Source organism: Tursiops truncatus, chromosome 7 (assembly GCF_011762595.2).
Source record: "Tursiops truncatus isolate mTurTru1 chromosome 7, mTurTru1.mat.Y, whole genome shotgun sequence".
NCBI classification, from domain to species: domain Eukaryota; kingdom Metazoa; phylum Chordata; class Mammalia; order Artiodactyla; family Delphinidae; genus Tursiops; species Tursiops truncatus.
This window is the reverse complement of record NC_047040.1, coordinates 4,948,322-4,975,764: the sequence shown is the minus strand read 5'-3', so window position 1 is coordinate 4,975,764 and position 27,443 is coordinate 4,948,322. Positions and strand designations below refer to the sequence as shown.

At 51.9% G+C, this 27,443-nt stretch overlaps 2 protein-coding genes across 13 annotated transcripts in view; one reads left to right on the top strand and one right to left on the bottom strand.

Annotated features, from left to right (window-relative positions):
• The window catches only part of AGAP1 (ArfGAP with GTPase domain, ankyrin repeat and PH domain 1), a 555,489-nt gene that overhangs the window by 133,856 nt on the left and 394,190 nt on the right, over window positions 1–27,443 (top strand). For 7 of the 12 annotated variants that reach the window (XM_073807080.1, XM_033859480.2, XM_033859477.2 and 4 more), the window contains exon 1: window positions 20,771–21,879. The exons of the other annotated variants lie outside the window; for them this stretch is intronic. In XM_073807080.1, coding sequence (XP_073663181.1) covers window positions 20,910–21,879 — 970 coding nt within the window. In that variant the 5' untranslated portion in view covers window positions 20,771–20,909. Of the gene's footprint in view, window positions 1–20,770; window positions 21,880–27,443 lie in introns of those variants that run through there. 12 annotated transcript variants of the gene reach the window in all.
• LOC117312921 (large ribosomal subunit protein eL21-like) lies at window positions 12,189–15,231 on the bottom strand. Its single transcript, XM_033859486.2, has one exon. The coding sequence runs from the start codon at window positions 13,420–13,422 to the stop codon at window positions 12,940–12,942; it is 483 nt and encodes a 160-aa protein (XP_033715377.1). The 5' UTR covers window positions 13,423–15,231; the 3' UTR covers window positions 12,189–12,939.

Here is a 27,443-nt window from a genome sequence, read left to right as displayed (position 1 = left end):
CAGATTTCTGCGCCTTCCCTTCCTGCACACTGCTTGCTGTGTGACTGAGTGATTCCCCTCCAAGTCTCTAGCCCTTTATTTAGAAAAAGGAGAGGGATAATGGTGTCCACCTCCAGAAGTTGATGGGGGCAGTGATCAGATCTAAAATGCGCAAGCCCAGGTGCCCGTGGTGCTTTGAGCACCTGCACATTAACTTTCATCAAGATTATCGTTGGTCCAACTGTGGTCACCCTGCTGATGCCGTCAGTACAGTGGCGCCTCTGATTGCATCTTGGAGGACTCAGAATGGTGTGACTTCGTGAGGGTCCCAAAGGAGGGTGGTTAGACATTTCCAGAAAGCTTATTTAAAAACCGTTGACATGTACCGGAATTTAGGTGTGTTGCTGTTTAGGGATGGGCAGGGGGCTCCCTGGAGGAGGCGGGCCCCAGGAGGGAGGTGGGTGTGGTCACTGGGCAGAGAGCTCCAGGACCCAGAGGACTTCGTGGGGCGGAGGGGAAGGGCAGTTGCCTCTAAAATAGGGAGTGAGGCTACAGGAGACGTTTATTTTCCTATTACAGAATAAGTCCTAGAGACATTTTGGGTGCAGTTCTGCCTCTACTTCCAGGAGATTTTTAATTTTTCCATTATTCCATCATTGACTTTGTCATACTTTAAAAGCCTTTCACACTTGTTATATGTCTTTTAAAAATGTGTTACTTTAATGATCCTTCAATGCCGTACCATTCTTTCAGAATTCAGGGGAAATAAGAAAGGGTGGGGAAATAGAACATCTGGCGTTTTACTAAATCAGTCGTTTTAAGACATTTGCTAAAGTGCTTATCTAAAATGGGCTGTTACATCAGAAATGTCCGAAAGGACATCAGCCCTCTGTGTCCTGGAGCAGCGCTTTGCACATTTGAATAGAGATGCTTAAGAAGCAACCTTCTTGAGACAGATTCCCGGGCCCCACCCCCAGAGATTCTGATTTAGAAGGTCTGGGGTGAGGCCTGAGAGTCTGCATTTCTAACACTCGTGCCACATTCTCTGTCGACGCTGCTGGTCCGGGGACCACACGCCAAGCAGGGAGCATTGGATTTTAAAGGGCGCGATGGCGTATGCAGTGTATCAGGTGTCACTAACTTAAGGGTCTGGGCTGTGCCTGGGTGTCATGAGGTTGATGGAGATGAAATCAGTTAGCAACACTTCAGCTCTTCACTTAGATCGGGAGCTGGCTTCTCTTATCATTTACGCTGGAGTGCCTTTTACATCAAAGTAGTGGCTTTTTAATTTCTAGCTCGAGTTAATATGTGGAGTTGCCAAGGCAACAGAATTCAGTAAATCAAACTCCATGACCATGTTGGTGGACGATCAGAAAAATGTGTTTGTTTTTTTGTTTTGTTTTGTTTTGTTTTTGCGACACGCGGGCGTCTCACCGCTGTGGCCTCTCGCGTTGTGGAGCACAGGCTCCGGACGCGCAGGCTCAGCGGCCATGGCTCACGGGCCCAGCCGCTCCGCGGCATGTGGGATCTTCCCGGACCTGGGCACGAACCCGCGTGCCCTGCATCGGCAGGCGGACTCCCAACCACTGCGCCACCAGGGAAGCCCAGAAAAATGTGTTTTTGATTGGAGAGTGAGCTTTGGATGGAAAAGATGAAAGTAAGCATTGATCCGACCCAGGAGGAGTGAAGGGAGTGTGAGGGAGCCCCTTGCTGCTCTGGGGGCTGGGTGGGTTTATTCTTTCACTCCCCTCCCCCACTCCCTCCATCCGTTATTGTTAGTTAGTTGTTCTCCATGGCAGTTCTAGGCACTGGGGACACAGCAGAGAAGAAAGGACATAAAACTGGACACCTGTGCTACGGCTTGCATAACTTCTGAGGTCCGGGGGATTCTTGTAAATGAGATTACCCTCCCCCTCCCACCCTGCTGTTCTGAAGAACACCTGGCAAATAGGGCACAGAAAATTCAACGTGAAAAAAGTACCCGTTTTCAGAGTAGAAAACAAAAATGTGGTTTCTGCAAATTACAGACCTGTGAGTTTAGCTTTCAACTGCGGCTAAAAGTCTAGAAAGACTTATCAAGGAACGTTTTGTGGGAAGAGCTAGCATGCTCCTCAGAAGAACCCCAGCCACTGTGACTGTTGGCAGCCTTAATTAAGAGCAGCCAATATAGAGACAAGATGGACTGCCGCTCTGTGGGCAGTGCCAACCGGGAGGGAGATCTGGTACCATCGAGAAAACTGTGCTCTGATGTCTGCATAGCAGTATTCTTGAAAATCTTTTTTGATGTACTCTGATCTCCATTTTGACACGTTACGGAAAACATACTTGCACTGAATGTTCCAGACAAGTGGCTGTTACTGATGTTTAAAGAGCTCATACAAATGAACATGAAGATTCCCGTAGGTAAATGAACGAAACCCAGTTAAGCTGAGATGCCATTGTTTGAGCAAACGAAGATTAAAACCAGCGGTGACAGTGACACAGAGGTATCCATTCCTGTGGCCGTGTTGTGGGGATGGGCTGGACGGTGGCCCAAAGAAGCCTGTCTGTCGGGTGGGTAGGGAGAGGGCAACACTGAGGCCCCCAAATAATGACGGGGCAGTCAAAATAATTTACCCTTTCTAGAAAGCAGTTTGGAAATGTGAATAGATAAATGGTTTGTACACTTTGACCCAGGAATTACGCTTCTAGGAATCTAAGCTAAAGAAATTAAAGAGATTTTCACAACAATTGATGGAGTAATATGTATTTCTACCCTGTCGTGTTCCAAAAAAGATATAAAGTAGCCTACAGTGATGGAAGGGGTAAGGCAAGTACCATCGATGAAAATGTCTTCTCTTGATGCAAATTAGCCTTACGTTACACAAAGTGTCTTCTAGTAGGAAATGCTTAGGGTTTGGGGCACCTTTCTGGTTTTTGAGCTCAGTTTTGTAATGGTTATTTAACCGAGGGAGAAATACAGGATGACGCCAACCGTGGATCATACCAGGAGGGTCGGCCTGCGTTCATTTGAAGACACACATGGACTGGGCAGGAGACCAGCTGACAGCCTTTCCGAAGGCATAGGGAGGGATGCTGCAAGTGTGTCCCTCTGGAGCAGGCGACCCGACCCCGGGTGGCTGGGCCTGGCTTCCAGGTTTATCGGGGGACCCCACCGAGGCCACCTGGTCGCGCTCCAGCCTCTGTCCACCACCCACTGAGGTTCTGCCCACCCACCTGCTGGGTTCCTACGTCTTGAGACTCTTCTCCTACCCTCTCCGCGTTGGTTCACTCACCCTTGAGGAACTGCCCTAAGCAAATTCCCTGGTCACATGTCTGTGGGATGACAACATTGATTACACCTTAAGGGGACAGCTGGAGGAGGGCTGTGCATGTGAACACAGGAGATTTCAAAACTTTATTGCACAGACATTGCTGAAACCTTGGGGAAGAGGGCTCAGCGCTGGAGATAAACAAAAGTGTGAAAGATAGCAATACCTGTGCTTCCAGTGATCAGCAAGGGTGGGAAGGCAGCACAGCACCTGGAAGGAAAAGGGCCTGGCTTTGTAGTCAGCTGACCTCTCCAGGAATCCCTTAACTGTCATCCCTCCTTAGCTGTCTGGCCTGGGGCAAGTCCTTGACCTCCCAAAGCCTGTTTCCTCCTCTTGAAGGGAGGAAATGGTACCCAGCCATTGTGCGGGGGGTGGGGGTGGGGGGGGCCCTCTTTGCTTTGCTGCATACAGAATAGTGGCGTAGGTTCACTGCTCTCTTCTGCCTGATTTGTCCCAACTTTGTTTATTATCGGATGGATTAAGTAGTAAAGGGGAAACATTCAGGATTTAAAGGTGGTCGGCTTGAGGAGAGAGATGTAAAGATGGGTTTTAAAGTCATTGTCTCGCTGAGAGCATAAACAAAATTACTGAAAGCCAGCCTCAGCCCAAGTTTAAACATTAAAAATAGCCTTTCTTATGAAAAGCAGTACATGTCAAGTTTAGAAAATACAGATAAAGAACCAGAAGAAACATCTTACCGGTACTGAGAGGAGATTATAATCAGCGTCCTCCAGCTGCTTATTTCAGTCTGGCCTGTGAGGAGGTGATAAAAGGCAGCGGAGGGATTTTATTCATAACTGTGTATTTCATGTAACGCGGGCGCTTTTTTTCCTGGCCTCTTTGTAGCCGGGGGAATGGTTGTCAGCAACCTGCATTCATTCTTCTTTGCCCAATAATGTGTTCATTGCGGTGGTATTTCCTGGACAGCTGGGACTGCTTAACTATGTAACAACAATAGCAAGATGAAGGAAACAGACTTTCCAATTGAATATTTTGATATATGACAGATTGAAAAAGGGCACAATATTTTGCATCACGGATACTGCTGATTGAATGATGACCAGAGAAAATCTAATGGGCACGGCATCACTGTCCGAAGGTAGAGACCAGAGTAAAGCGTGGTTCACCCAGTCCAAGGTCATCCACAGACGTCCGCGTATGGGTTTAGTGGAGATGAAGTGATCCCAGGACAGTGACACATTTCAAGTGACAGGAACTAGATATTGGTGGTCAGTGGTCCCCCTTGGCCAGTCCTAAAGTTGACATGCTCCAGTCCTAACCCGCAGGACTTTTTAGACTGTCTCTTCTCGTCCCACGTGACAGCGCTTGACGATAATTTCATCCGAAAAGGCTCCATCATGGGTCTCTGCTTTATTTTCATGAAGGCAGATCGTCTCAAGAAAATGAGAATAAGAATATCCAACGTATTCTATCAGATTCTCTGAGTTGCTTCTCATGGCTCTATCTGGACCAAATTTAAACATTATAAGGAGTAAGCCATGCAGTTTTCGGTCTTTATGTTGTGTCTTTGTCACTATGATTTGCATTCATATAGGAGACGCAGCAAACTTGGAAAGAAAATGACTTTCTGATTGAATCATATATTTTCAAACAAAGCTCTTTCATGAATAAGGAATATTAATTACTGTACCCAGAGGGATCCGCAGGTTGTTTTTGTTTGTTTGTTTGTTTCCTGAGTTGCGTGATAACAGAAACCTTTGTGCATTCCACCCAAGGTCAGCATAGATTTAAAGGCAGACATACATATGCTTGGAAAATTAATTCATGCTGGAATTGAGGACATGGAATTAATTAGGCGTCCAGAAGCCTCCCAGGCTCACCTCACTTTCCTCTTGATCGTCATCCCTTTATTTCACCAGTGTTACACTCCCTGCCCTCGACCTCCAGAGTGAAAGCGGATGGAGAGAGCAGACCCTGCTGAGTGCTTTTATCTGACCAACTAATAACAAGGTGTTTCTCAAGCCAGGCTGTGTGTGAGCCACACCCTGAGTGGAGCAGTTACCTTGGAGAGAAGCAGGTGGCTCCCCTGTTGCTCTGTGGGTCGCCTTGGAGCAGAATCCCTTACTTTGTGGGAAGTAATCTAACTTAACCATATATATTTTATTTTCCAGAAAGTATGATTTATTCATGTTTAAATTTGTTCAGTGGAGATTTCCAGCCTCCTTTTTATCCCCCCAGTGAGACTCTGTCCTGCGTGCTGTGGGCGAACCTCTGTTGGATCAGAGGGGGCAGTGCAGAGGAAGGCAAGGCGGTTGGGGCTTTGAACCTTCCAGTAAGTAACTAGCAGGGCTGCACAGGCTCAGTCAGACAAGGGAAGAAAGCGTCTTGTCTGGGAAGGCCGTCCACTGCATGTCCCCTTCCCCGTGAGGACACAGGAGTCGTCCTTTACCGCCAGACCACAGCCCATTCCAACTGGCCTGGGGGGTCGGTCATGCCTGCTGCTGGCTGATGGGGACACCAGGCGGGAGAGAATATTGCTTTCATTTATCCTGGCGCCTTACTACCACTGCGGAGGCTCGGGTTTGAACGTGACACACCTCTTTGGCCGGACAGTCCTCACGCACTTGTTCTTAGGGCTACTTTAAAAAAAGAAAGAAGAAAGATTTTAAGCCTAAAATCTTGCTTTATGCCTAGCGAACAACGCAGGCTGAACATAAGAGCTACAAAGGAAACGGAGAAGCACTGCATTCCGCTGTGTGCCAGGGGTCTTTAGTTGAAACTGCTGACCATACACATGGGTTTTGGTTTAATATTTGAGCAAGACACGCCTGGTTTTCAAGGAATCCAGCAACGTCCACGACAAGGTAGAAATGAGAGTCAAGACTGATCCCAGCCCACACATGTGCTGTGAATTTTCCAGGTTTCCCCAAGAGGATGGCAGTGAGCCTGGCGGGGGTGAGACTCGGCTTCCCCCAGGAAAAGCTGAGTTTCCCTCTGTCCTGAGTTTCACCACTAGCGACTGTTACTCCCGTTGGGGCCTGGGGAGCTCGGGAGCTGAGCTGAGCACGGCAGCACCTTGTTGATGTCGGGCTTGCTTGGAGTTTTTACCGCAAAAAATGCCTTTTGTAAATCCAAATGGGACTATTAGATATTGAATGCACCCCTTCCTTTAAGAAGTTCTGTTGTTATTGGTTAAACCATGATGCCATCTGGAAGATGCCATGAGCTGTGAAGCCCTAACCCCCAGTACCTCAAACTATGACTGTATTTGGAGACAGGGCCTTTAAAGAGGTTATTAAGTTAAAATAAGGGCACTAAGATGGACCCTAATCTAATAAGACTGGTGTCCTATATTACAAGAGGAGAGTAGGACACAGGCACAGAGGGAAGCCGATGTGGAGACACAGGGAGAAAACACCACCTACAAGCCATGGAGGGGGAACTCACCCCTGCCGACACCTTGACTTCAGACTTTTAACCTCCAGAGCTGCGAGAAAACACGATTTCTGTGGTTTAAACCCCTGAGTCTGTGATACTTTGTGACACCAGCCCAAGCAAGACAAGTGCAGTGATGTTTCAAACGCCATTATGAACGTCAAACTGTTGGTCTTGGTCAGCAAGGTCGTTAAAACCTTGGTAGCCAATTAATCATTTATGGACATTTTCCTTTACCCTTTTTAATCCTTTTGGAAATCATTTCTGCTTCTCTCTGCACACCGTTTTCTGTTAGCAAAATAAATCTCTTCTGTTACTAGAAATGACGAGATTTTGCTTTAGAAATAACGCTGCTAATATAACCCTTGGAGGAGCTGAGTTGACGAAACCGCGGAAGGTCTGGATCCCCTGGGGGATGGGCAGTTTTCCTGATGCCCATGCCTGCCGTGGTCCTGATCTAATTGTATGCGGAGTATGTCTGATGCTAAGAATTTATGGCTTCGTAAGTGAGTACTTCCTCTTTAGGGAAGGGAGGACTGCAATTGACAGACTTGCTTGCTGCCTTCCAGGGTTGAGGTCAGGGGCTGGGACCAGGGGTGACAGGGCCCTGGGGGCACACAGGGTGGGGGGCAGGGGGCAGGTTTCGGGGGGGGGCCGGAGGGGGCTCTCCTGGAGGGGGCGGGCTCAGCAGGTGGACTGGGCAGTGGGTTGGTGATTTGGGGCCATTAGGTTTTCCTGGGAGGGTTGCCCTGGAATCTGGCTGGAGGTGGAAGCCCTCTCAAAGCCTGTACGGGGAAGGGGAGGGAGCCTAGGGCTTTGCTCAGCCCTGAGGGAGGGATTTGGGGTTAATCTTGACCCCTGGACTGGTACCTTGTCCCTAGAGGTTCAAGTGAAATGGGAGCCTGTTTTACCCCAGGCTGCCTTGAACTCTCAGTTTCCCATCGCATGGAGCCGGGTGTGTGTCTGTGTGTGTCTGTGTGTGTGTGTGTGTGTCTGTGTCTGTGTGTGTGTCTGTGTGTGTGTGTGTGTGTCACTTCCTCTGCCTGCCTGCTTCCGAAGTCTGTTACCTCTTTACCCAGCACCACCTGCAACAGCAAAATGAAGTTCCCTGACTCTCTTCCACAAAGCACTCTCACCCTGTCTCCCCACCCTGACTTCCAGTCCAGCCTTCTTCCTCTGTGGGCTCGGCCTCACCCCTTGGGTGCAGTCGGTGCTTTGGGGAGGGTGTCGGGGCAGGGCACACCGGGAATGAGATCCAGGGCACCTTTTCAACCCCTCTGTGAGTTACTTTCCAAGTCTGTAAAATTAGGGATAATAGCAGTGCCCACTTCATCGGGGCATTGGGGGAATAAAATGGATGAACTGTGTCAAAGCGTCTGTGAAGGCCCTCTGGCTGAGCCTGGCCGTGGCCTGCCCTCCTCCAGCCTTGGCCTTGGCCATGGCCACTTCGGCAAGAGGAGCCCAGGGCTGCTCTGGCTGAGCCTGCGGGCCCCCTGAGGGGAAGCCTGGGCTGCAGGCGGGTGGGGAGCGGGCCCCTTGGGGGTCTGGGTGGAAGTGCTAGAAGGGCTGGCTTGGGGGTGGGCCTGCCTGCCCTGCTGGTGGCCTGGTGTCTTCGAAGCCTCAAAGGTTAAGCCTCTGGGAGGACGGAGCCGCACACAGTAGGCTTTGGAACTGGGAATCTTCGATCGATGTAAAATACCTTTTTACATCTTGTCTGGAAGGGAGTGGGTAAACTGAAAGCGCGTTGCACGTGTGGCTTACAAAGAATGGCCACACTGCGGCCCTTCATTCTTGGCCACGAGTGAGACCCGCCCCTGGCCTGGCCGCAGGAAGTGGGCCAGGCCCCTGCACGACAGCCTGGGGGAGGTGGCGTGAGCAGGCTGCAGGCCCCGGTTCATCCCTTCGCTTGATGACAGCCTGTGAACGCTGGCAAGTTCCAGGGGAGTGGTGTGTGCCGGTGGTTTTTGTGGATGGCCGTCTCAATTGAATTGAATTTCCTTGGGTGTGAACTTGTAATTCCATAGAGCAGTCTTCCTGGGAAAAAGGTCTTTTGCATGAACATTCTGCTGCCTAGGTCACCGTTCTTTGCACCCAGGGATGTCCAGTGACAGCTGTCGCTTCTCTGGAGATTCTCGGACGGCTTGGGTGCAGCGATGTGGTATTTGCAGAGTGGCCATCGCTGTGGGTCCTCCACAGCTCCCGGCGGCTTCCCTCAATGTGCCATCTGAAAAGTGAGGAAAACCATTATTATTTTTTTCTTTTTGCGGTACGTGGGCCTCTCACTGCCGCGGCCTCTCCCATTGTGGAGCACAGGCTCCGGACGCACAGGCTCAGCGGCCACGGCTCAGGGGCCCAGCCGCTCCGCGGCATGTGGGATCTTCCCGGACCGAGGCACGAACCCGTGTCCCCTGCATCGGCAGGCGGACTCTCAACCACTGTGCCACCAGGGAAGTCCGAAAACCATTATTTTGAGAACTTCTGAAGTGCCCGGTGCCCAGAGCCTTTGGATCCTTGCATTAACTCCGGGGGAGGTCCCATTAGTGGCCTCCCTTTAAAGAGTTCTAAGTTACTTCAGGCGTTGTATTTCTTCGAGGGTGTTCTAAGCACCTGGCTCAGTAGCCTGCATTTCCTTCTATCTCAGGAAACGCCCAGCACTGGGCGGGGAGCCCCTGTGTGCGGAATCCCCGCTGACCACCCCCATCCGGCGCCGGCTGGGGACCCCTGGGCGATTCCCCTCCCGCCTCCTTTTGCATAGTAGGTGTGGCCCAGGCCCGAGGGGTGGGCGGGGAAGGAGGCGCCCTACCAGGGGATCCCTCCAAGGAAGGCCTTCTCCAGGCTCCAGACTGTCTGCCCTCTGGCCAGCACTCCCCTCCCTAAAATGCAGCTTCTGCTGGGGGGGGGGGACTCCCCGCAGGCAGTCAGGCTCTGGGAACTCACCCCCCCCATCACGTTTGCCTGTTTTCTACCAAGGGAGGGGCACCTTTGCTCGGGGTGGGGGGGGCAGCCACCCAAGATCAGCTGCAGCTGAGGCGGTCTGTGGCCAGGGGAAGAAATGAATCACCCTGTTCGCCGTGTCTTTCCCTAACCGCTGGAGACTTTGTAGATAAACTCTGAGGGGGTTGGGTGGCCCTGCGGTGTAGCTGTATAAACTGGGGCATCCCAGAGTGGGGTGGGGCCAGCAACTCAGCTGACGTCTGCCGTTATCTGTAACACGACCGACCAAGGCACTGCTGCTCCCCTCCGGGACTCAGCTTGGATCAGCCACCTGGGTTGATCAAGTGAACCATCAGGCAGCGTTTCTTAAGCAGAACGCTGGTAAGGGCTGGGGTTTAGCGGTGAAGTTGGTGGCCCCATGTCAAGAACCCTGATCTTCTGGGGGAGGTGGTTACGTAAATGGCAAATGTCAGGTCAGAGCAGGGTGATCCATACCCAGAAGGGGTGTGCACAGGTGTGTGTGGCGGGGAAGCCACACCCAGACACCTGAGCCCGGGCCCCAGTGATGAGAGGAGGTAGCTGACCCTGCAGCCCCAGCAGGAGGCAGTGGTGAGACTGGGTGGGGGGGTGAGTCTGGACTAGGAAGCAGTTTGATGGGTTACAGGGAAGACTCTGGGGGTGCAGACGACACACGCTTGCTCTAGGCACTGGGGCCGGTGCTTCACAGACATCATCACATTTGGCCGTCACATCTGCCCTGTGGTTTCATCACATTTGGTCGTCACATCTGCCCTGTGATTATATCACCTTACTGCATAAGTGAGACTGGGTGCAGAGACTCTAGGTCACTTTCCCGAAGTCACACGGGGTTTGCATCATTCTGGCCTTGGAGTCTGGCACCCCGGTGGCTGTATACTGCAGGGGCGAGTGGGGGCTGTCTGGGGCCTGGGGCACCAGTGCAGGAATGGGCATTTTCCTCTGCAGGTGACACGAGTCTCTGGGGGTCTGAGCGGAACTGTGCCCTAAAAGTCTGATCACAGCAGAAAGGATGGTTGCCCGAGAGCGGGCTAAGCCGGGGCGTGGGGCAGCCAGGCCCGCCTGCTCTGGGAATCCGGGGGAGGATGAAGAGGATGGGGAAATGGAGGGAGGAAGGAGAGTTGGGAGGACGTTGGCAGAGGCCAAGGGCACGCAGATGGAGGAGAGGCTCTTGTTCCTGTTTCTTATTAAATGGGAGATAATTGAGCATTTTCATGGGCTGGCCTGGCCGAAGGAGAGAACACGATTGTGATGGATGGTACAGGGTCCGTCTGCCAACTCTGAGCGGGAGACGTGGGTGTGGTTGTGAGGGTCAAGAGTGAGGCCGCCCTGAACGCTGGCCCGAAGTCTTCGTAAGAGGGCCTGGTGCCCTGGCGTTCTCAGGGAAGGCGGTCGGCCCGGAAAGTTGGAATGGGGAGGGTGGGTGGGAGCCCAGGGCTGCAGGATGCTGGCATCTAGCCCTTCCTGCTGTGCGAGCATCTGCAGTGGGCCCGGTGCCTCCACGCCTGAGCTTGCACGAGAGCCTCCTGGAGATGCAGAGGGTCGGGTGGGCGCCACGTGCTGCCGGGCCGTGGACACCTTGTGAGCAGCGTCGGTCCAGTGGGGTGGAGTTTGGATGGACGCAGCTTTGTGGGGAGCGCAGGAGCAGGGTTCTCCGAGGCACCAGGGGCTGGGAGGGTCGTGGCTGGTGTAGACAATGAGAGGTCTCGGCCTTTGCCGGATACAGAAGGATCTGAAGGATTGGGAAGGAGAGGCTCCGTTAAAATAACCGCTTTGGCGCAGTTCTGGAAGGAGAGGCTGGCCGGCATGGAGGGCTGTGGGCAGAGGAACAGCTGTTGGAGACGAGGATGGTAGGACAGCGCTAGCTCTGGGTGTGGCCGTGGGAGGAGCCTCTGGAAGCCAGTGAAGGACAAGGCCACTGGGGCTGAGGAGGCAGGTGTGTGTGCCCTGGTTCTCCCGGCCGCCCCCCTTGGGGTGGAGTGGCTGTGACAGAGTGACAGGAGAAGAGGGACCCAGGGATGGCACCTGAACCCCAGCTCCGCCATCACCTGTTGCGGAGCCAACTAGTCATGTCTTAGGTGGTTATATGACTTTGTAGTTCAGAGGCTTTTCAGGCTGCCCTAGATCCGCCCACAGTGGTGCCCAGAGCTGGCAGGTTAGGCGTCACGCACCTCCTTTTCCAAATTTGGAAAGTCTTGTGCTGGTTCATTGCCAGGTAGATCACAGAAGTGTTAGCAGCGCTCCTGGGGGAACAGCGATGACGCTGGAGGGGAGAGTCAGTAAAGATTGTGAGTCCTGTGGGTTGTTTGGCCGTGGCCGCTTTATTTATCATTCCCCCCTCGGTCCATCCTTTTTCATGCCTGGGGTTGGTGGTGATTTTTGAAAGGAGGCAAGCGTAGGACACCACCGTAACTAGGTGAAGAAGCTCAGAGCTGCCCTAGTTGTCTGGGCTAGAGACCCAGCCTTGCCTTCCCCCTGCGCCCCCCTGTCTTCCCACCTTCCTGCTCCAGGAACCCCTCACCCCTCGCCCCTGCTCCTTGTGCACTGGCTGATGACGACCAGTGTGTGGCAAGCAGATGAGGAGAAGACGTAGATGTTCTATTCCATCTTACTGCGTCAGAACTCATCCCGGCGACCCACTTGTCTTCTGTCCCCAGAGCTCTAATGCAAACTGTAACTACCAAGGGGCTGGCTGCTGCCATCAGCCGCCGTGGAGCGTTTATCCTCCGAGCCTGGGGACCACGGAGCTGGTGACACATTGGCTAACGAAGGCAGGAGGCTGGTCACCTGTCTCTCGCTGCGGATTTGGGGCAGAGGGGGGATTTGGGCTTCGAACAGGCATCTTCACATGCTGTTTTCAGCCCTTAGAGAAAAATATATCAAACCTTCAAGTCCCCGGGGCACAGATGAAAGATTTCCAGATATCTCTGCAGTCAGATCCCACACAGGATGCAGTAGTGATAACTCGTGTTCAAACAGGCCCTTCCTGACGGTGAGCTCTGTTAACAGTGCAGATAATAATTCCCACGGCATTATTTGTGTACTCGATCGTCAGTTCCACAGAAGTTCTGGATTTTACGCATCTTGGGGGTCGTGGATCTAAAGACCAGCCTGGAAAACGTCCGGCTGTCGTCACACACACTTAGGTGGCTGCTCTTCGACAGCTCCTGGTATTTTGTTTTTACTCCACAGGCTGTTAGGAGGGTCCGTATCAGACTCTTCCCTGTGTTTTTTTGTTTTTTGTTTTTTTACAGTCCAGGTCTTTTATTTTCTTTTACACCCATCATGCCATGAATTCATAGGGAATGGGCTCCAACAGTTCAGGCTCCTTTCCGTTGGTTCTCATGAAGTGTGCTTCTCTGGGTGGAGCAGGCTGGCGCTTCAGCTGAACCCAAGTCCCTTTCTCTTTGGCTTCCTTCTTTTTCTCATCATTTTCCTTCACCCGTTTCAGGAAGCTGTCTCGGCTCTTAGAGCGCTTAATAGGCTCGATATGCACATGAATTCTCTTGGCAAGAATCTTGCCCTTAACTTGTTTGTTTGCAGTGATGCCAACAGCATGCTGGGTAACATTGCAGACTCTCCCAGTTTTGCCGCGGTAACATTTGTGGGGCATTCCTTTTTGAACAGTGCCCATTCCCGTGATATCTACATTATCACCTTTCTTGTAGATTCGCATGTATGTGGCCAAAGGAACAACTCCATGTTTTCTAAAAGGCCTAGAGAACGTGTAGCCGGTGCCCCTCCTCTTTCCCTTTGTGTTGGTCATTTTGGCGAATTACTGGAAGATGGCAGTTCCGGCTGAAAGGCTCTTCCCTGGGTTTTGATTGTCAACGATTGGGCAGATTTTATTGTTAGGGGAATCCCTTCTGGGGGATCCTGCAGAGGAAAATGTTACCAGATCAGCCCAGCCCCTCGGCCCCTCATGCACTCGAAGGCTGGGAGGATTAGGTAATCTGTAGGAGTTCCTTGGGTTTTCTCCACACAAATTCCAGAGCCTCTTTGCAGCTGTTCAGGGGACAGGTGCAGAGTTGTGTGTTGCCCTTGATTAAATCCTTCTGACTCATCAGCTGAACTGCCACAGAGAGCTGGAGGCCGGAAAAGGGGAGCATCCTTGCGGGGAGCCCCGGCTGCAGCGCAGTATCTGGCATCGCAAGGGTGACCGTAGGTGGGAGCTGCTCTGGTTGTCACTCCATGGGGTGTTGGCATTTGTTTCCATAAAGTGACAGGGAGGAGGCTTGGCTTCCATTCTATCAGCATCTTAAGTCACTTTTGCCTGACACTTAGCAAGGAAGCCCAGGAAGATGTTTCTGACACATTCCTGTATTTGGGAGTGAGAATCTATTCGTAACTGACAGGGGGCATCCTTTTGAAATCAGGACTGCGCCTCACTGGGCTGCTGAAGTGGCTGTGAGCTTTCCTAGGGGCTCCTGTTCCAGCTGTGTGGACGGCCCTCTCCTCTGCTCTTCCCCTTTGGCCTCGGGCAGGTGGCTTCCCGTGGAGTCCGCTGCTATATCTGTGAAATGGGTCAAATTAAAATCTCTTCCAGCTGTAGCTTGCTGTAATTTAAACAGCGGTTCCCATTTGCAAAGGATGGAGTGATATCACCCTGAGCTAAGGCAGGAGCGGACCGTGTGACAAAGTACCTCCAGCCCTTGGTCTGTGGCCTGTCAGGCCTGCGCACAAGTCCCTGCAGGGGCTCGTGGCGGGAGCTGAGATCCCACGTGCCCTCAGGTGCTCTTTCCACACCTGGGCAGTGCTGGAAGGCAGTCCTGGGTCCAAGTCTCCAAGCATCTTGCTTCGGACATTTTCTGATTTAAAATAATACAACATTGCTTTGGATTTTAAATAAGATAGGGCAGAACTTCAGTTTTTTCCTTTCCAGCGTTTTAATCACATCCATGATACTTATTCATTTTAACTAATTGTAACTGATGACGTGTCTGTCACAGAATGAGGACCAGTCGTGGCCTCCTCTGTAACTCCTGCTGTTCTTCGGATCTGGGGAAGGACTACGGGAAATCATTGCTTCTCTTTTTTTAGAGAGAGTGTCTGGAGCTTTCCATTACTACAACCAGAGGCAGGCAGGACTGGCTGAATTATTAAAATGGTAAAATGAAAAGCTGAGAAGACGGGAACCCCTAGTCCCCTTTTCACGTGGGTGTGTCTCGCCAGTGCCTTTGGACCCGCCCGAGGCATTTTGCCTCCAGGAGACATTTGCCAGTATCTGCCGAACCGGGGAGGGCGGGGGTGGTGCTCCTAGCATCTAGTGGGCAGAGGCCAGCGATGCTGCTAACTGAACACCCTACGATGCCCAGAAAGCCCAGAGCGCTGCGGTGGACACACCCTGCTCTGGATGAAGGCCAGATACCGCTTCCCTTTCGGAAACCTTTTTTTTTTTGAGTGTTTCAGGTAGAAATAATAATCTTCTGCCTTCCTCTTCCCCACCTTCTTCTTACCACATGTAACACTTTCTTCTGGTTGGTGGTTATTTGTGACACTTGTCAACCTCCGCTGTCAGAGGTCCACCGACTGTCAGGGTGTTTGTTCCTGACTCACCTTCGACATGAAATCGTCTGCAAGTCAAGTGTGAGCGCCCACGCTGCTGCCCCGCACAGGTGTGGTGCCGACCGCCGGCATCTGGTAGCGATCACCTGTCACCTGGAATCCGCAGGAGGGCCCCCCCAGAGAAACCTTTGCTGGCAGGATCCTGAGCTGGACCTGAGCTACTGCTGAGGGTGGGTGCGTGGGTCTCCGGCCCCTCCTCTGCCCCGGCCCACCTGTAGGGGCACCCAGCTGTCTGGCTTCCATGGGGACAAAACTGCCTGATTCTCAGATCTGAGGATGCCTTCGGATGGGCAGTGGATTGAGAAAACCCTTTCTTCTGAGGTCACACCAAGTTCAGTTGTGATCAGTAGCTGCTGACCCGGTTTCCTCACTCTCACGCCTGGAGTGTGGCTGTCTTGCCTGTTGAGGCCGCACCTTGGGGCTTCCTGTTAAAACTGAAGCGTGTGGAGCACAGGCGCTGCCTTGCGATGTCTGTGCTTCCGTACACATCCCACGGTCCCGTCGTTCGGCTGGCAGTGACCGCATTGCTGTCGGTCATTGAGGAAGAATGCCGCTAAGACGTAGGTGCTCAGAGGCGCCCTGTGGTCTTTCTTCTGCTGAATGCCCTCGCCCCAGGGACTGAGCACGTGCCTTGTCCTTCTGTGACTCAAGGGCCTCTCAGTTGAGTTCCACTTGAACCTGCGGTTTATAAAATGAGGGAAAATGGGGCCCCTGATGAGTTCAGCCCAGGCAGGGTGATTGCAGAAGCTGAGCATCACAGTAGATCTTAGGTCAGAAACCCTTCCTCCCGCAAGGGTCTGACTCGAGTCTTCTGCCAAAAGGTAAAATGTGAAATTGTTAGGAAAACATACATGTCTTTCCTTGCTTCCTATTTGTATCTGTCGGTCAACCTGATGCCAGAAAAGAGGCTGTCCCATGTCCCGTGACAGGAGGAGGGATCCTTTGATGGCTCCTGGGGCGGGTGTGCGGAGGCCGGGGCACGGTCAGCGGGTTGCAGGTTTCTGTTGCCCACAGATGTGGTTCTGCCAGGATACTGTAAATGTGATGCCTGGCTGGCACGTTCTGCTGCTTGGAAAGTCAGCTTGTGGAACAGATGGCTCTGCTGACTACCAGGGGTTTCCTTTAAACAAGGCTGATCAGCTCTAGGAAAGCTTGCAAAGTAGTATTTTCACGCAGGATGTTTAATTTACGGGCAGCTAGAAATGGCCCGGGACAGGGAAGTCGTGGGAGGGTGGCCAAAGGATCTCATAAACTTGAGGCTGGGGGAGGGAAGCCAGCTGCCGAGGTGATGAGTGGGGGCGTAGGTAGGGCCGGCCCCCTCTCCTGGACCCCCCGTGTGGTCCTTCCCTTTCTGACATTGGCATCTCTGCAGTGCCAAGGCTTTGCCTGCTTGCCTGCCGGCTGCGCGGTTTTGATGTGGCAGTGAGATCCACTACAGTCTTCCGTTCTTTTTTTTTTTTTTTAAAGCCAAAATGGTGATACAGATATACTCCATGGCATGGAAAAATTCAAGAGGTAATGGTCTAGCAGGGCTGCTTTCCAAAGCAACAGGAAGATAAAGCAGTCCTACCCACCTGAACACATATAGTATGATTATTTTTTATTTTTCAAAGGCAGGTCTGGCTGTGAGAAAGGATTTCTATTTTGGAGGGGCAGGTTCTGGCCGAGCCTCTCTCTGTCTTCTTTGCATCGGAAGAGCCCATGTATCCAGGGCAGTAGGGAGAGGCCATTCTCCCGGGTTTTTCAGTGCAGACGATCAGGCCTCACACGGAATCGTTACGATGGGTATGGAAAATGGGTGCTACTTGTGAGGCAGAAAGCATTGGAAGATAGTGAACACCACCGGCTGTAGCAGAAAGAGGTCTCCTTGTTCAGTGTCATCGAAGATGCCAAGTTATCTAAGGTGGATAGAATGGAATCTTCTACTCTGCAGCCTGCATCTTCGGGCGGCAAAGTGCAAAACCCGGGCTGGATTCCAGACAGCCGCGGAGTGACTGGAAGGACCCTCACAGTTCAGTATTTGAGTTCTGAAGAAATGCTGTTTTGGGCTTCCCTGGTGGCACAGGGGTTGAGAGTCCGCCTGCCGATGCAGGGACACGGGTTCTTGCCCCGGTCCGGGAAGATCCCACATGCCTCGGAGCGGCTGGGCCCGTGAGCCATGGCCGCTGAACCTGTGCTGTGCTCCGCAACGGGAGAGGCCACAACAGTAAGAGGCCCGCGTACCGCAAAAAAACAAAAAAAAGAAATGCTGTTTCCCCTCCTTGGGCTCTGTGAATGCCCACGATAACAAGATGTATTTTATATCTTATGGGGCAGCTGATTTCATATTAAAATTCGTCTCAATGTTTGGAAGTTGCCGTGGTCTCAAATACTAGTGAGAATGGATGCCAGGCTAAGTTAGGGCCTTGGATTCTGGTCCTAACAGAGATCCTGGTCTCTCTGCATTGCTGAATTTCAGTTTCTCTGCTTATAGACCCTGGTGGACCTTTAAGTCTCGACAGCTGTAAAATTGGAGGCTTTTACTGTCTCTTTGGGTGCTCGTCCATCAGACCATGCTGGGCCCTGCCCTGTACCACCCTTTCATCCTCCTGTCTGTCTTTGTGTGTTACGTCACTTGGCCTTGAGAACTGCAGCGTCTTTCACAGGTTTGTGACTTCTCGGAGGACAGAGAGACTCTGCCTTCTCACTGCGGAGTGCCACAGTAGATGCTCAATATATATGTTTGATGAATAAATGAACAAAAGGAAAAAGGAATAAGTGAAAACTTGCTGAGATGTTGAGACATCATTTGTGTTCAATTAGTGTCAAATGCAGTAATAGTCACACACTTGTTTCTCTCTCTGATGTCCACAAAGCAGAACGCTGACACAAGAAATGACGTTGAAGCTTGGAAATGGGCACAGGCGGTGTGACCCCAGGTTTAGCTCTCAGCCATGAGCTGTGTAGCCTTGGGGAAAGCACACACCCTCTCTGAGCCTTTACACTCCCCTAACCTGTGGGTTCTAGAAACCTCATTCTGATAGATGATGATTCCTGCCTGGCTCTAGGTCTAGAAGTTGGTGATCTGTGTGTCTCATCAAAGGGGGCTTTTTATTGAAACTCAAAAGGTAAGACTGATCTGTCCTGGGGTCCCCATCTTTGCAGTGAGGACATGTGAGAGACACAGTCCTGAATCCTTTAGTGCCAAGAGCAGGTGGATGGAGCTTGTGAGCCTGTGACAGTGGCAATTTTGTGTCCAGGTAGAGCCACCGAGGGTGGTCAAGTGTGTTTTAAAGTACTTAAAAAAAAATAATCCTTATTTTTTAGTTTTTGGTTCATAGCAATATTGAAAAGAAGGTACAGAGAATTCCCACATCCTCCCCCCCGCCCCACCCCCCAGTACATGCGGAGCATCCTGGACCATCAACATACCCCGCCAGAGTGATACATTACAACTGATGAACCTACACTGACACGTCATCCTCAGCTGAAGTCCATCGTTTGCATTAGGGTTCACTTTTAGTGCTGTACGTTCTATAGGTTTGGACAAATGTGTAATGACACGTATCCATCATTATGATATCATACAGGGTATTTTCACTGCCCTAAAAATCCTGTATGCCACAAAGTTTCTTTTTAAAAATAAACTCAACCACCTTTTGGTTTATTTCATCAAATCCAAATATTTCATTTCACTCTGAGGTCAAATCCAGATCTCCTAGGTTATAACCTCCTTCGTAAGAGACCTCACGATTCATCTTCATATCCTTTTCAGTGCCACAAACACAATAGTTGCCCCATAATTACTTGTTAAGAGATTAAAGAAGGGAAATCAGCACTTGGGAACAGCTGTCTAATCCCAGCGTCACACCTGGCCTGGCCTCGAGCACTTTTCTTAGAAACAGCCTCTCAGTCTTTGGCATTTCCAGGCCTAGAGAAGGCTGTAAAGGCATCCGGTTTGATGAGTGGACGTTGTCTTTACCACATTTTCCTTCTGAAGCTTTTAAACAGAGAGATCTATGTTCAGGACATCATGAAGAACTAATGTGTTGATCAAGTACGTGTGAATATAGTGCTGCATCAGATAATATGAAGAACCAGTATCTGCAGTGCCAAGATGTAGCTGGTGGGAAAATGATGGGAGAAAAATCAACACTAAATATTAGTGGTAAAGGGACTTCCCTGGTGGTCCAGCGGCCAAGACTCTGCGCTCCCAATGCAGGGGGCCCAGCCTCAATCCCTGGTTGGGGAACTAGATCCCACATGCCGCATCTAAAAGATCCTGCATGCTGCAACTAAGACCCAGTGCAGCCAAAATAAATAAATAAATATTTAAAAACAAAAACAACCTGTTGATTAAAAAAAATTACTAATGGTAAGTATTTAGCACTTAACACAGAATGCCTGCACATAGTCTCAGCTAATTCAGTCCTCACAAGAACGCTCAGCGTTTAGGTACTGGGTTTTTGTTTTTGTATTTCTTTTCCATCCCCACTTGACAGGTGTAAAAACTGAGCCCTCTAGGAAGGAAATGGACAAGCAGGGCTGGGACAGGCAGCCTTCTTTCTTCTGCTCTTAGCCACTGTATTCTCTGGCCTGTTATCCAAGACAGCAAATGCCTGCCTGTCAGCAGTTTTCCCCCACCCGTTGGAAAAATACTCCAAAATATTATTCTAGGAGTGAAACTGCACGGTCCTTCACTTGGAGGGCCCTGGTGTGAACCGCACCCCCATCGCCGGATGGTGCCTTCCTGGGCCCTTCTTTGTTCTCTCCTTCCTGGGGGTGCACTTGCTCCTTTGTAGTTAGGGCAACAAGTACCTAAGATACCTTGCTTTTGAAAACAAACCTTTTGAGTCGCTCCTTCAAAGCTCCTTGATGAGGAGAGGTTCTTCCTATAAACCTTCCGCAGGTGAGAGATGCTCCATGTTCTGTTTGCTTTTGCAAGCCAAGCCCCGGAGTGTCGGTTCAGGCGGGCGCAAGCCCCCTCCCCCGCTCCTGCCCCCCGCCACCCCGCCAATCCCCCGGAGGCTCCGGTCCGCGCGGCGGCGGCTATCCATCCCGGCGCTTAGGCCTGGCCGCCGAGCCGCGCGCCCGCCGCCGCCGCCGACGCGCTCCCGGGACTCGGCAGCCGGGCTGGGCGCGCGGCCCGCGGTCCCTGCCCGTCTGCCCCTGCCCGCCCCGCCCCGCTCCGGCGCGCATTTCCATTTTAAACCGCCGCCCGCCAGACCCTCGCCCGCGGCCGGCGCAGCTGCCCGCGCGTCCCGAACCCACGGAGTGGCGGAGGTTGCGGAGCCGCCGAACTGTGCAGAAAAGGCCCGAGGATGAGAGCGGGCCCCGCGCCGTAGACAATGAAGCCGCGGGCGCCGTCGCCCGCCACGGGTCTTGCGCGCCGCGACCGCACCTGCCGGCGAGACAGTCCCCACGCCTGACCGTCCGCCCGCCCGGCCCCGCCGGCCCATGGCTCGGCGCCCCGGGCCCGGACCCCCGCACTCGGGCCGCGCGGCGCACGGGCCGGCGGGCACCAGGGGCGCCGTTCCCGCAGCCTGAGCGCGGCCCTCGCGGCGAGCCGGGGGCGTGGACCCTGTCCGGGCGCGCCCGCCCTCCCCGCCGCCGCGCGCGGCGACCGCCCCGACCGTGCGGCCCGGCCCGCGGCGCGCTGGATGCGGCGGAGCCCCGGCGGGCGGCGCAGCGGCCGCGGTCCCGGGAGACATGTACCTGCTGGACGACAGCGGCGAACCCGCGTCTCCGCCCGCGGACGCGATGCCGCGCGGGACGCCCCCCAAGAAGACCGTCTACCGCATCTCCGTGACCATGGTCAGGAAGGAGCATCTAGGCGCGCCGGGCCCCGGCGGCCCCGACCCGCGCCCGGCCCGGAGGCCCCGGCCCGCGCGCTCCCCGGACGCGCCCGGGCGGCTAGTGGAGGAGGCGGAGGAGGTGGCGTGCGCTGAGGACCCCGAGGGCCGCCGGCCTCGCGCCTGGGACTTCCGCACCTTCCGCACCCGCAGCACTGGGCAGCTGGAGCTCGGGCGGCTCCGGCCGTGCGCACGCGGCCGGGAGCCCGCGGCCCTGGCCGGCAGCCCCCCGGCAGTGGAGGAGGGGACCGGCTCGCCCGCTCCCGGCAGTCCCGACGTGGAGGGGGCTCGAGCCGCGCCCTTGCGGCGCAGCCTCAGCTTCAGGCACTGGAGCGGGCCCGAGGCGCCGCGGGGCCGGGCCCTGGGACGCGGGAGGCGCCACAGCAGCTCCGGGAGCCTGGCCTGGGCTCCGGGCGGCGAGGCCGTGGCCGACCCCGGGGCCGCCCTGGAGCCCGCGGCCTCCGGGCAGCCCGCCTCGGAGAAGCGCAACACCCTGGACGTGGGCGAGGTGCTCAGCAAGAACGACGCGCTCTCGGACCTGGAGCGCTGGGAGCGCAGCAAGAGCAAGAACCGCACGCTGGACAACAGCGACCTGCAGCGGCTGGAGCGCGCGCGGGCGGCGGCCGCGGGCTCCGGCGCGGCGTTGGAGCACAGGCTGCTGCGCTTCTTCAGTGGTATCTTCGCGCGCAGGGACGGCGCGACCGGCGGCGGTCCCTCCCCGCGGAGCGGCGCCTCGCGGCCGCGCGGCTACTTCAGCAGCCTGCGGCGGGCCCCGGCCGACGCGCACTCGTCCAGCGCCGAGAGCATCGACGGGTCCCCGCGCAGAGGTGGGCAGCGCGGCCGGGCAGGGGAGGGCAGTGGTGGGAACCGGCCGGGGGCCCCGCAGCGGCCTGCCTGGCAGAACACGCCGGGACTTGGGAACGGCTAAAGGACCTGCCCTCAGCAGCCGGCGAGTGGCCGTGCTGGAAGAGAACTCCGGTACTGCGGTTTTTCCCCAGTCATACCGCAGCTCTGGAAGTTCTTGACTGCCCCTGCTCCCAACTGCGTGTGTTGGTGCCTTTCAGGGTCTGTCACTTTAGCCACTGTGAGCCCGTCTAGGGAGACATCACCTTGCCAAGCGGTGCCTTTCTCCCGCAGATGCTGGCGCAGCCAGTTCTCCATAAGCGGGCCCGTGAGCTCGTGCTGCACCGTGCTCTTGCCGGCTGGGATACCTGTGGGCTGCAGCAGGGAGCTGGGGCTTGGTCCCGGAAGCCGCCACGCAGGTGGTGCTGCGTGGCCAGGAGAGGGGGTGTTCATCTTGGTTAATTTCTATCTCACTGTAGGTACTACCATCTGTGAGTGGTGTGATGCGTCCTCGCTGCTTTGGCAGCGCTCGCCCTTTGGTAGGGAGGGTTCACTCCAGTGGTCAGAGACGGGTCTCTGCCCACAGCCTTCCTGCCAAGTGGCATCATATGGTGAGAGCTCGTCTGGGCCAGGACTCTTGTTTCCTAGGAATGTATTAGAGCACACGGGCAGGGAAAACCACAGCCCCACGCTGATCCTGAAATCTCCGTTCTCTACTCTGCTCAGTTCTCTGGACCTCCAACAGGGAAGGTTCTGGAGGCAGATGTGGTAACCCTCTCTTGCAAGTATCAGCTGACCTTCTGGTAGTTGTTTGGGGGTCAGAATCCTCCAGAAACAGAACAACTCTCTACGTGCTGCCTGGGCATCGCCCTAAAGAGGCTGGGGGCAGGGTGTTAGGCTAGGTTGTTGCGTCCTTCTCATGGGGAGGGGTGTGAGGGGGATGCCTAAGAATATTGTCCCCTGGGCATTTCATCACAGAAAAATCACTAGTAACGATCCTTCTGCTAATTACCAGAACCCTGCTTCTGATAGAGATGGAGATAGTTGAAGCACTGCAATGTGGGCTTTTCATCAGAGCTTTTCAGCGGCTAACCCACCAGCCCCGGAGAGCGTATTCCTCCTTAGCGGACTTCACAGGTTAGCTGACTGCCGAGGGCGTATATTAAAACCAGCCAATACAAAGAAACCACTGCCCTCACTGAAGTTACTTTTAAGGTAAACTGAAGACAGATGATGTCATGTTCTAATACACTCCCTTTGAGCCTCAGGATATGATAGAAAGTATCTAAAACCAAGCAGTCAGATGTGCAAGTAGTGTTAAAGTCTGAAGTTTTTGATGAGGGAGGCTCTGTAGCATCAAGTTACCTGTCGTCGGGCTTGCACTAGTTTAACTTGCTGCACACGTCTTTTGTTTTAACCTGCCTTGGAATACTGTAGAAAGCACCGTGTTTGACTCCAGCCATGATCTCAGCCCCTTCCCGCGTGCCCTTAAAATATTTAAAAATGATGTGAGTTGTTTTGTTGAGACACTTGGTTTGTACGGAGCTACCACTGCCATCACCTGTGTTCGGTGGAAGTTCAGACGCGCAGGCAGCTGGTTCCTCCTCTAACGGCAGGCTTGCATCTTTGTTCTCAGGGGCTTTGTAGAAAATAGTCATTAGCTGCCTGGGTTCCAGGCAGGTACACCTCGGCAGGAGGGGGAGGGGGACCTCAGCAGGAGCGGGAGGGAGCCGGCCCAGACAGCACTTAGAATGTGTTTCATTGTGGTGGCTGTTGATACAAGTTAAAAGCTTTGGGGTTTGGATGTTTCCTTTCCTGTCAAACGGACTGATAGTAGATTTGGAGTAGTAAAGGTGTGAAGTGTATGGGAATTTTTCCCTCTAGGGCTGTACAAGATAATAACAAGAGTAATAATTAAAATAATGCTTGGTTGCTTTGTCCCTGTGGCCATTCCTTTTCAGGGTGGAATTACTTTCATCTGAGCATAACAGCATTGTGGGTTGTGTAGAAAAACCAAATGTTTGTGAACTAGGTTACAGAACACACAGTTGGAACTCTAGGGCCTTACTTCGAAGTTCTAGGTACTCACAAAACTACCTCCTTCACCTGCCTTTGGCTAAAATACCTGAAATGTCAGCGTTCTCAGGAGTTTTGTAAGGCCTGTATCTATTACAAGTAAAAGGTGCACCCCACGGCTTTTGGGTCTTCTCATTTTTATCCTACTTTTCTACTTTTTATATATTTGCTTCCTGTGACACAGATTATGCAAATTTTAGGTGCTATTTAAATGAAGTTTTGAATTTAGGGTAGAATTCTCTCGGGTAACATTCAGATGCAGTGGAACCCGGGCTCAATCTCCCTGTGAATGTCCATAGAGCGAAGGTCCCCAGAGCCTTAAACCGTGGGGCCAGGTGGATCTGCAGGACTTAGAAAACTTGGATTTTAGGAAGGTAAAGTGGTGTGTGTGACAGAACACTGGCCGTGAGGTCGGGCAGCACCCTGTAATCAGACACTAGCAAGATGCAGCAAAGCCGGAGATATTCACACTCGGTATGGTTAATGTGCTTTGCCACCACGAGGCTGCTAAACATTTGCGAACAGAGCTTCCATTTTCAGACCTGTTTGGATTTCAGAGGTACAGGTAAGCCGCTGCAGACCTGTAATGTGAGAGAGAGAGATATATATATTTATATATTAGGAGGAGCAGTCACTAGTTTTAAATCTCAGCCACTTTGTATCAAAATTTGACATCCTTCGAGTATAAAGGACCTTAGAGAAGATTTGTCATCAGGCAAATTTTCCTTTTGTTACACTCTTTCAGCTGTTAAAAGTTTGAATTGACTATAGGAAAATAACTTTAAAAGACTACCGAATTAATTATCATTATTTACTTGGCCTCTCAGAGTTAATTTGCTTAGGCAAGGTACCTTTGCAAGACGGTTAGAGTCTTATTTTAAGAACGCACACAGGCTCACACATCCCATAGCTGTGGTTTTCTTATAATCTGAATTCAAGGCATTAGGATGAAAGAATTGAAAGCTCCTGGATGACTCTCTCGTACCTTTTAATCCCTATTGGTCTGTTGAGGCTCTTCCTCTTTCTCCCCCCACCGTGACATGTAACAGTCGCCTCCCAGGTTCCAGGGTGGCTCCTCCCTGTCAGCTTTGGAACTATCAATATCAGGGAGCCCTAGAGCATTTCAGAGAGTCCTTATGTCAGATCAAGGGCAGTTTCCTGTTATCTGATATGCGTGTATTAGGGCAGAGTCTGTTGACACAACTATCATGTAATACAGCGAAAGATCGCGTCATAAATGATTTATTCCACTGTAGGGTGTCGCTCTCTGGTGAGGGCCCTCTGCATCCCGGCCAGCCTGCTGATGGATGAAACCAGCTGCCGGCATCCTTGGAACCAGCTGCCAGCAGTGCCAGTCTAGGGCCGCACGTGTGTTCAGGGTGTTCTATTGCTGTCTGGGAGGATTGATTACAGCAATAAATTCATTGATAGCCCAGACTGAGGTTAGCTCTTTAAATGACTAATTTACAGCTGATTTTTGACAGCACATTTTGATGAGTGGCTTTGTTCTTTAATTTTTGATTCCGTTGATTTGTATCACTCAATTTGTGTAGGGTGATAGACTGTTTTATAGTAAAAATAAAAACTTTCAGGAAGAGGAGAAGCAACAGTGAAATGAAATGACTGAAATAACTTGATGCATTTTTATTTTTGAACTTGATTCGTTGCTGAGAAAGACAGGGTTTTAAAGAAAGGATGTAACTGAAAGTTTTTCATTTGAGACAGTTTGAACCAATTACATACTCAGTGTTTTGAAATTCACTTGTGTGTGTTGGGTTTGTTTGTTTGTTTTGTCTTGTTTTTATTTTTGAATAAATGACTCTAGGTAGCAATTTAGGAAAATCCGCATCGTTTTAGTCGTAAGGTTGAATAGTTTTCCTGGAGTTGGAGCAGCCCATTGGGGTACAGACAGAGCTGCACTGCTCAGCCAGAGACCCTCGAAGTAGGCACTGGAGGCTTAGGCTGTGTCTTGCCACATTTATTTTCTTGAGCTGGAGCCCACATTACAGCATAGTCACCTATTAGCATCTTTCGTGATCTGGGCTTGGCTGGGCTTGGAATATCCTGCCCCCAAAGGGATGTTCAAAAGTGCATCCGCTAAAGAAATCCTCCAGTTTTAACATGGATCCACTGCAGCCATCTGGTCGGTTATACAATCAAGTACTTCTGTTTGGAAGAATAAGACCCAACTGTAAAGCACTGGTACCACTTTTTGTATTTTCAGTCTTTTTGTTGTTCTCTTGCATTAACAAACATTTGAGTTTCTGTGGTGTAATCTGCAGTGGAGCAGAGAGCTAGGGCTTACTAGGGCACAGTTCCCGACTTCCAAGGTCGGTAGCCTGTTGGGGGAGATGGAGAGTTTCCTGTGAGTCACACTTTCATGGGATACTTAGGGGAAGGTATGACTGTTTCTCCATCCGAGCACTAATCCTAATGTGTAACAGTAACCTTGTTTGCACGTCTGCCAATTCTAATAGTCAATGAGTCCCTCCTGGGCGTCCTATTCCTCTTTCTTTTGTAGAATTAAGAGCACTGTGCTTGGCACGTAGACTTGTAATAGGTGTTTATGGGAGGAACTGAGATGACTGTGGGGGGGGGGACACAAAAAGGGGAGGAAATGTCCTTGAAGAGGGGAAGGAGTGAATGAAGGCCTCACAGAGAGGTAAAATGATTTGGGTCTTGCAGGATCAGTAGGAGTTTACCAGGTAGAAAAGAGGAGATTCTCCACCAGCAAGTTGGTTGGGATTTCTATAGTTAACTCCTAAAAAAATTATTCGTGTTCACCAGATCTATATGACTGATGCCACTGTCAGCCATTAAAAAGGATGTTATGGTTTTCAGGAGGTTTGTTTTTTTTTAACTTTTTTTGGCATGAGGTTTTTGTTTATCATGGGAAATTGCCTATAGGCTATTGTTATTTTCTGTAATTTGAAAAATTATATTTATTTAAAATGCTGACAGTGAGTAAAAGAAAACGTTTTTATTAGGGCAACGATTGAGATAAAGTATGTACAGCTGCAAGCTGCAGTTATATCCCAGGTGATGAACAGAATTGGTATTAAGGTCAACTGATTAGCAAAAGGAAGGGCGATTATTGTCTTTGCATCATTTTGAGAGAAAGTACCATCTGCCCACCATCGTTTTCGGTCTAGGTTTTGTTCAGCTCAGATTAGAGTCCAGTGTGGTGTGGTGATGATATTTACTTGTTTGTAGGTTACAGCCTCAGGCATTCTGTTTCTCATACATTTCCACTGAGGTAGGCATTCACATTTGTTAGTTTTCTTTTCTCCTGTTCATTTACTTAAGACAAACCTGTAGATGCTCCCGTAATTTAAAAAATCTTAGCACACAACTATTCATTTGGCTGGTTTTAATTCAAAGATGCATCTTGACCCTTTGTTTTCTCATAGCCTCGTTAATTTCATTTTCAGGTTGGTTTTCAATTCTGACATCACTCATGGATCTGAAGGTT

Bases quoted from the DNA above. Each gene is read 5' to 3' on its own strand.
- LOC117312921 (XM_033859486.2), bottom strand. From the start codon at position 13,422: ATGACCAACACAAAGGGAAAGAGGAGGGGCACCGGCTACACGTTCTCT.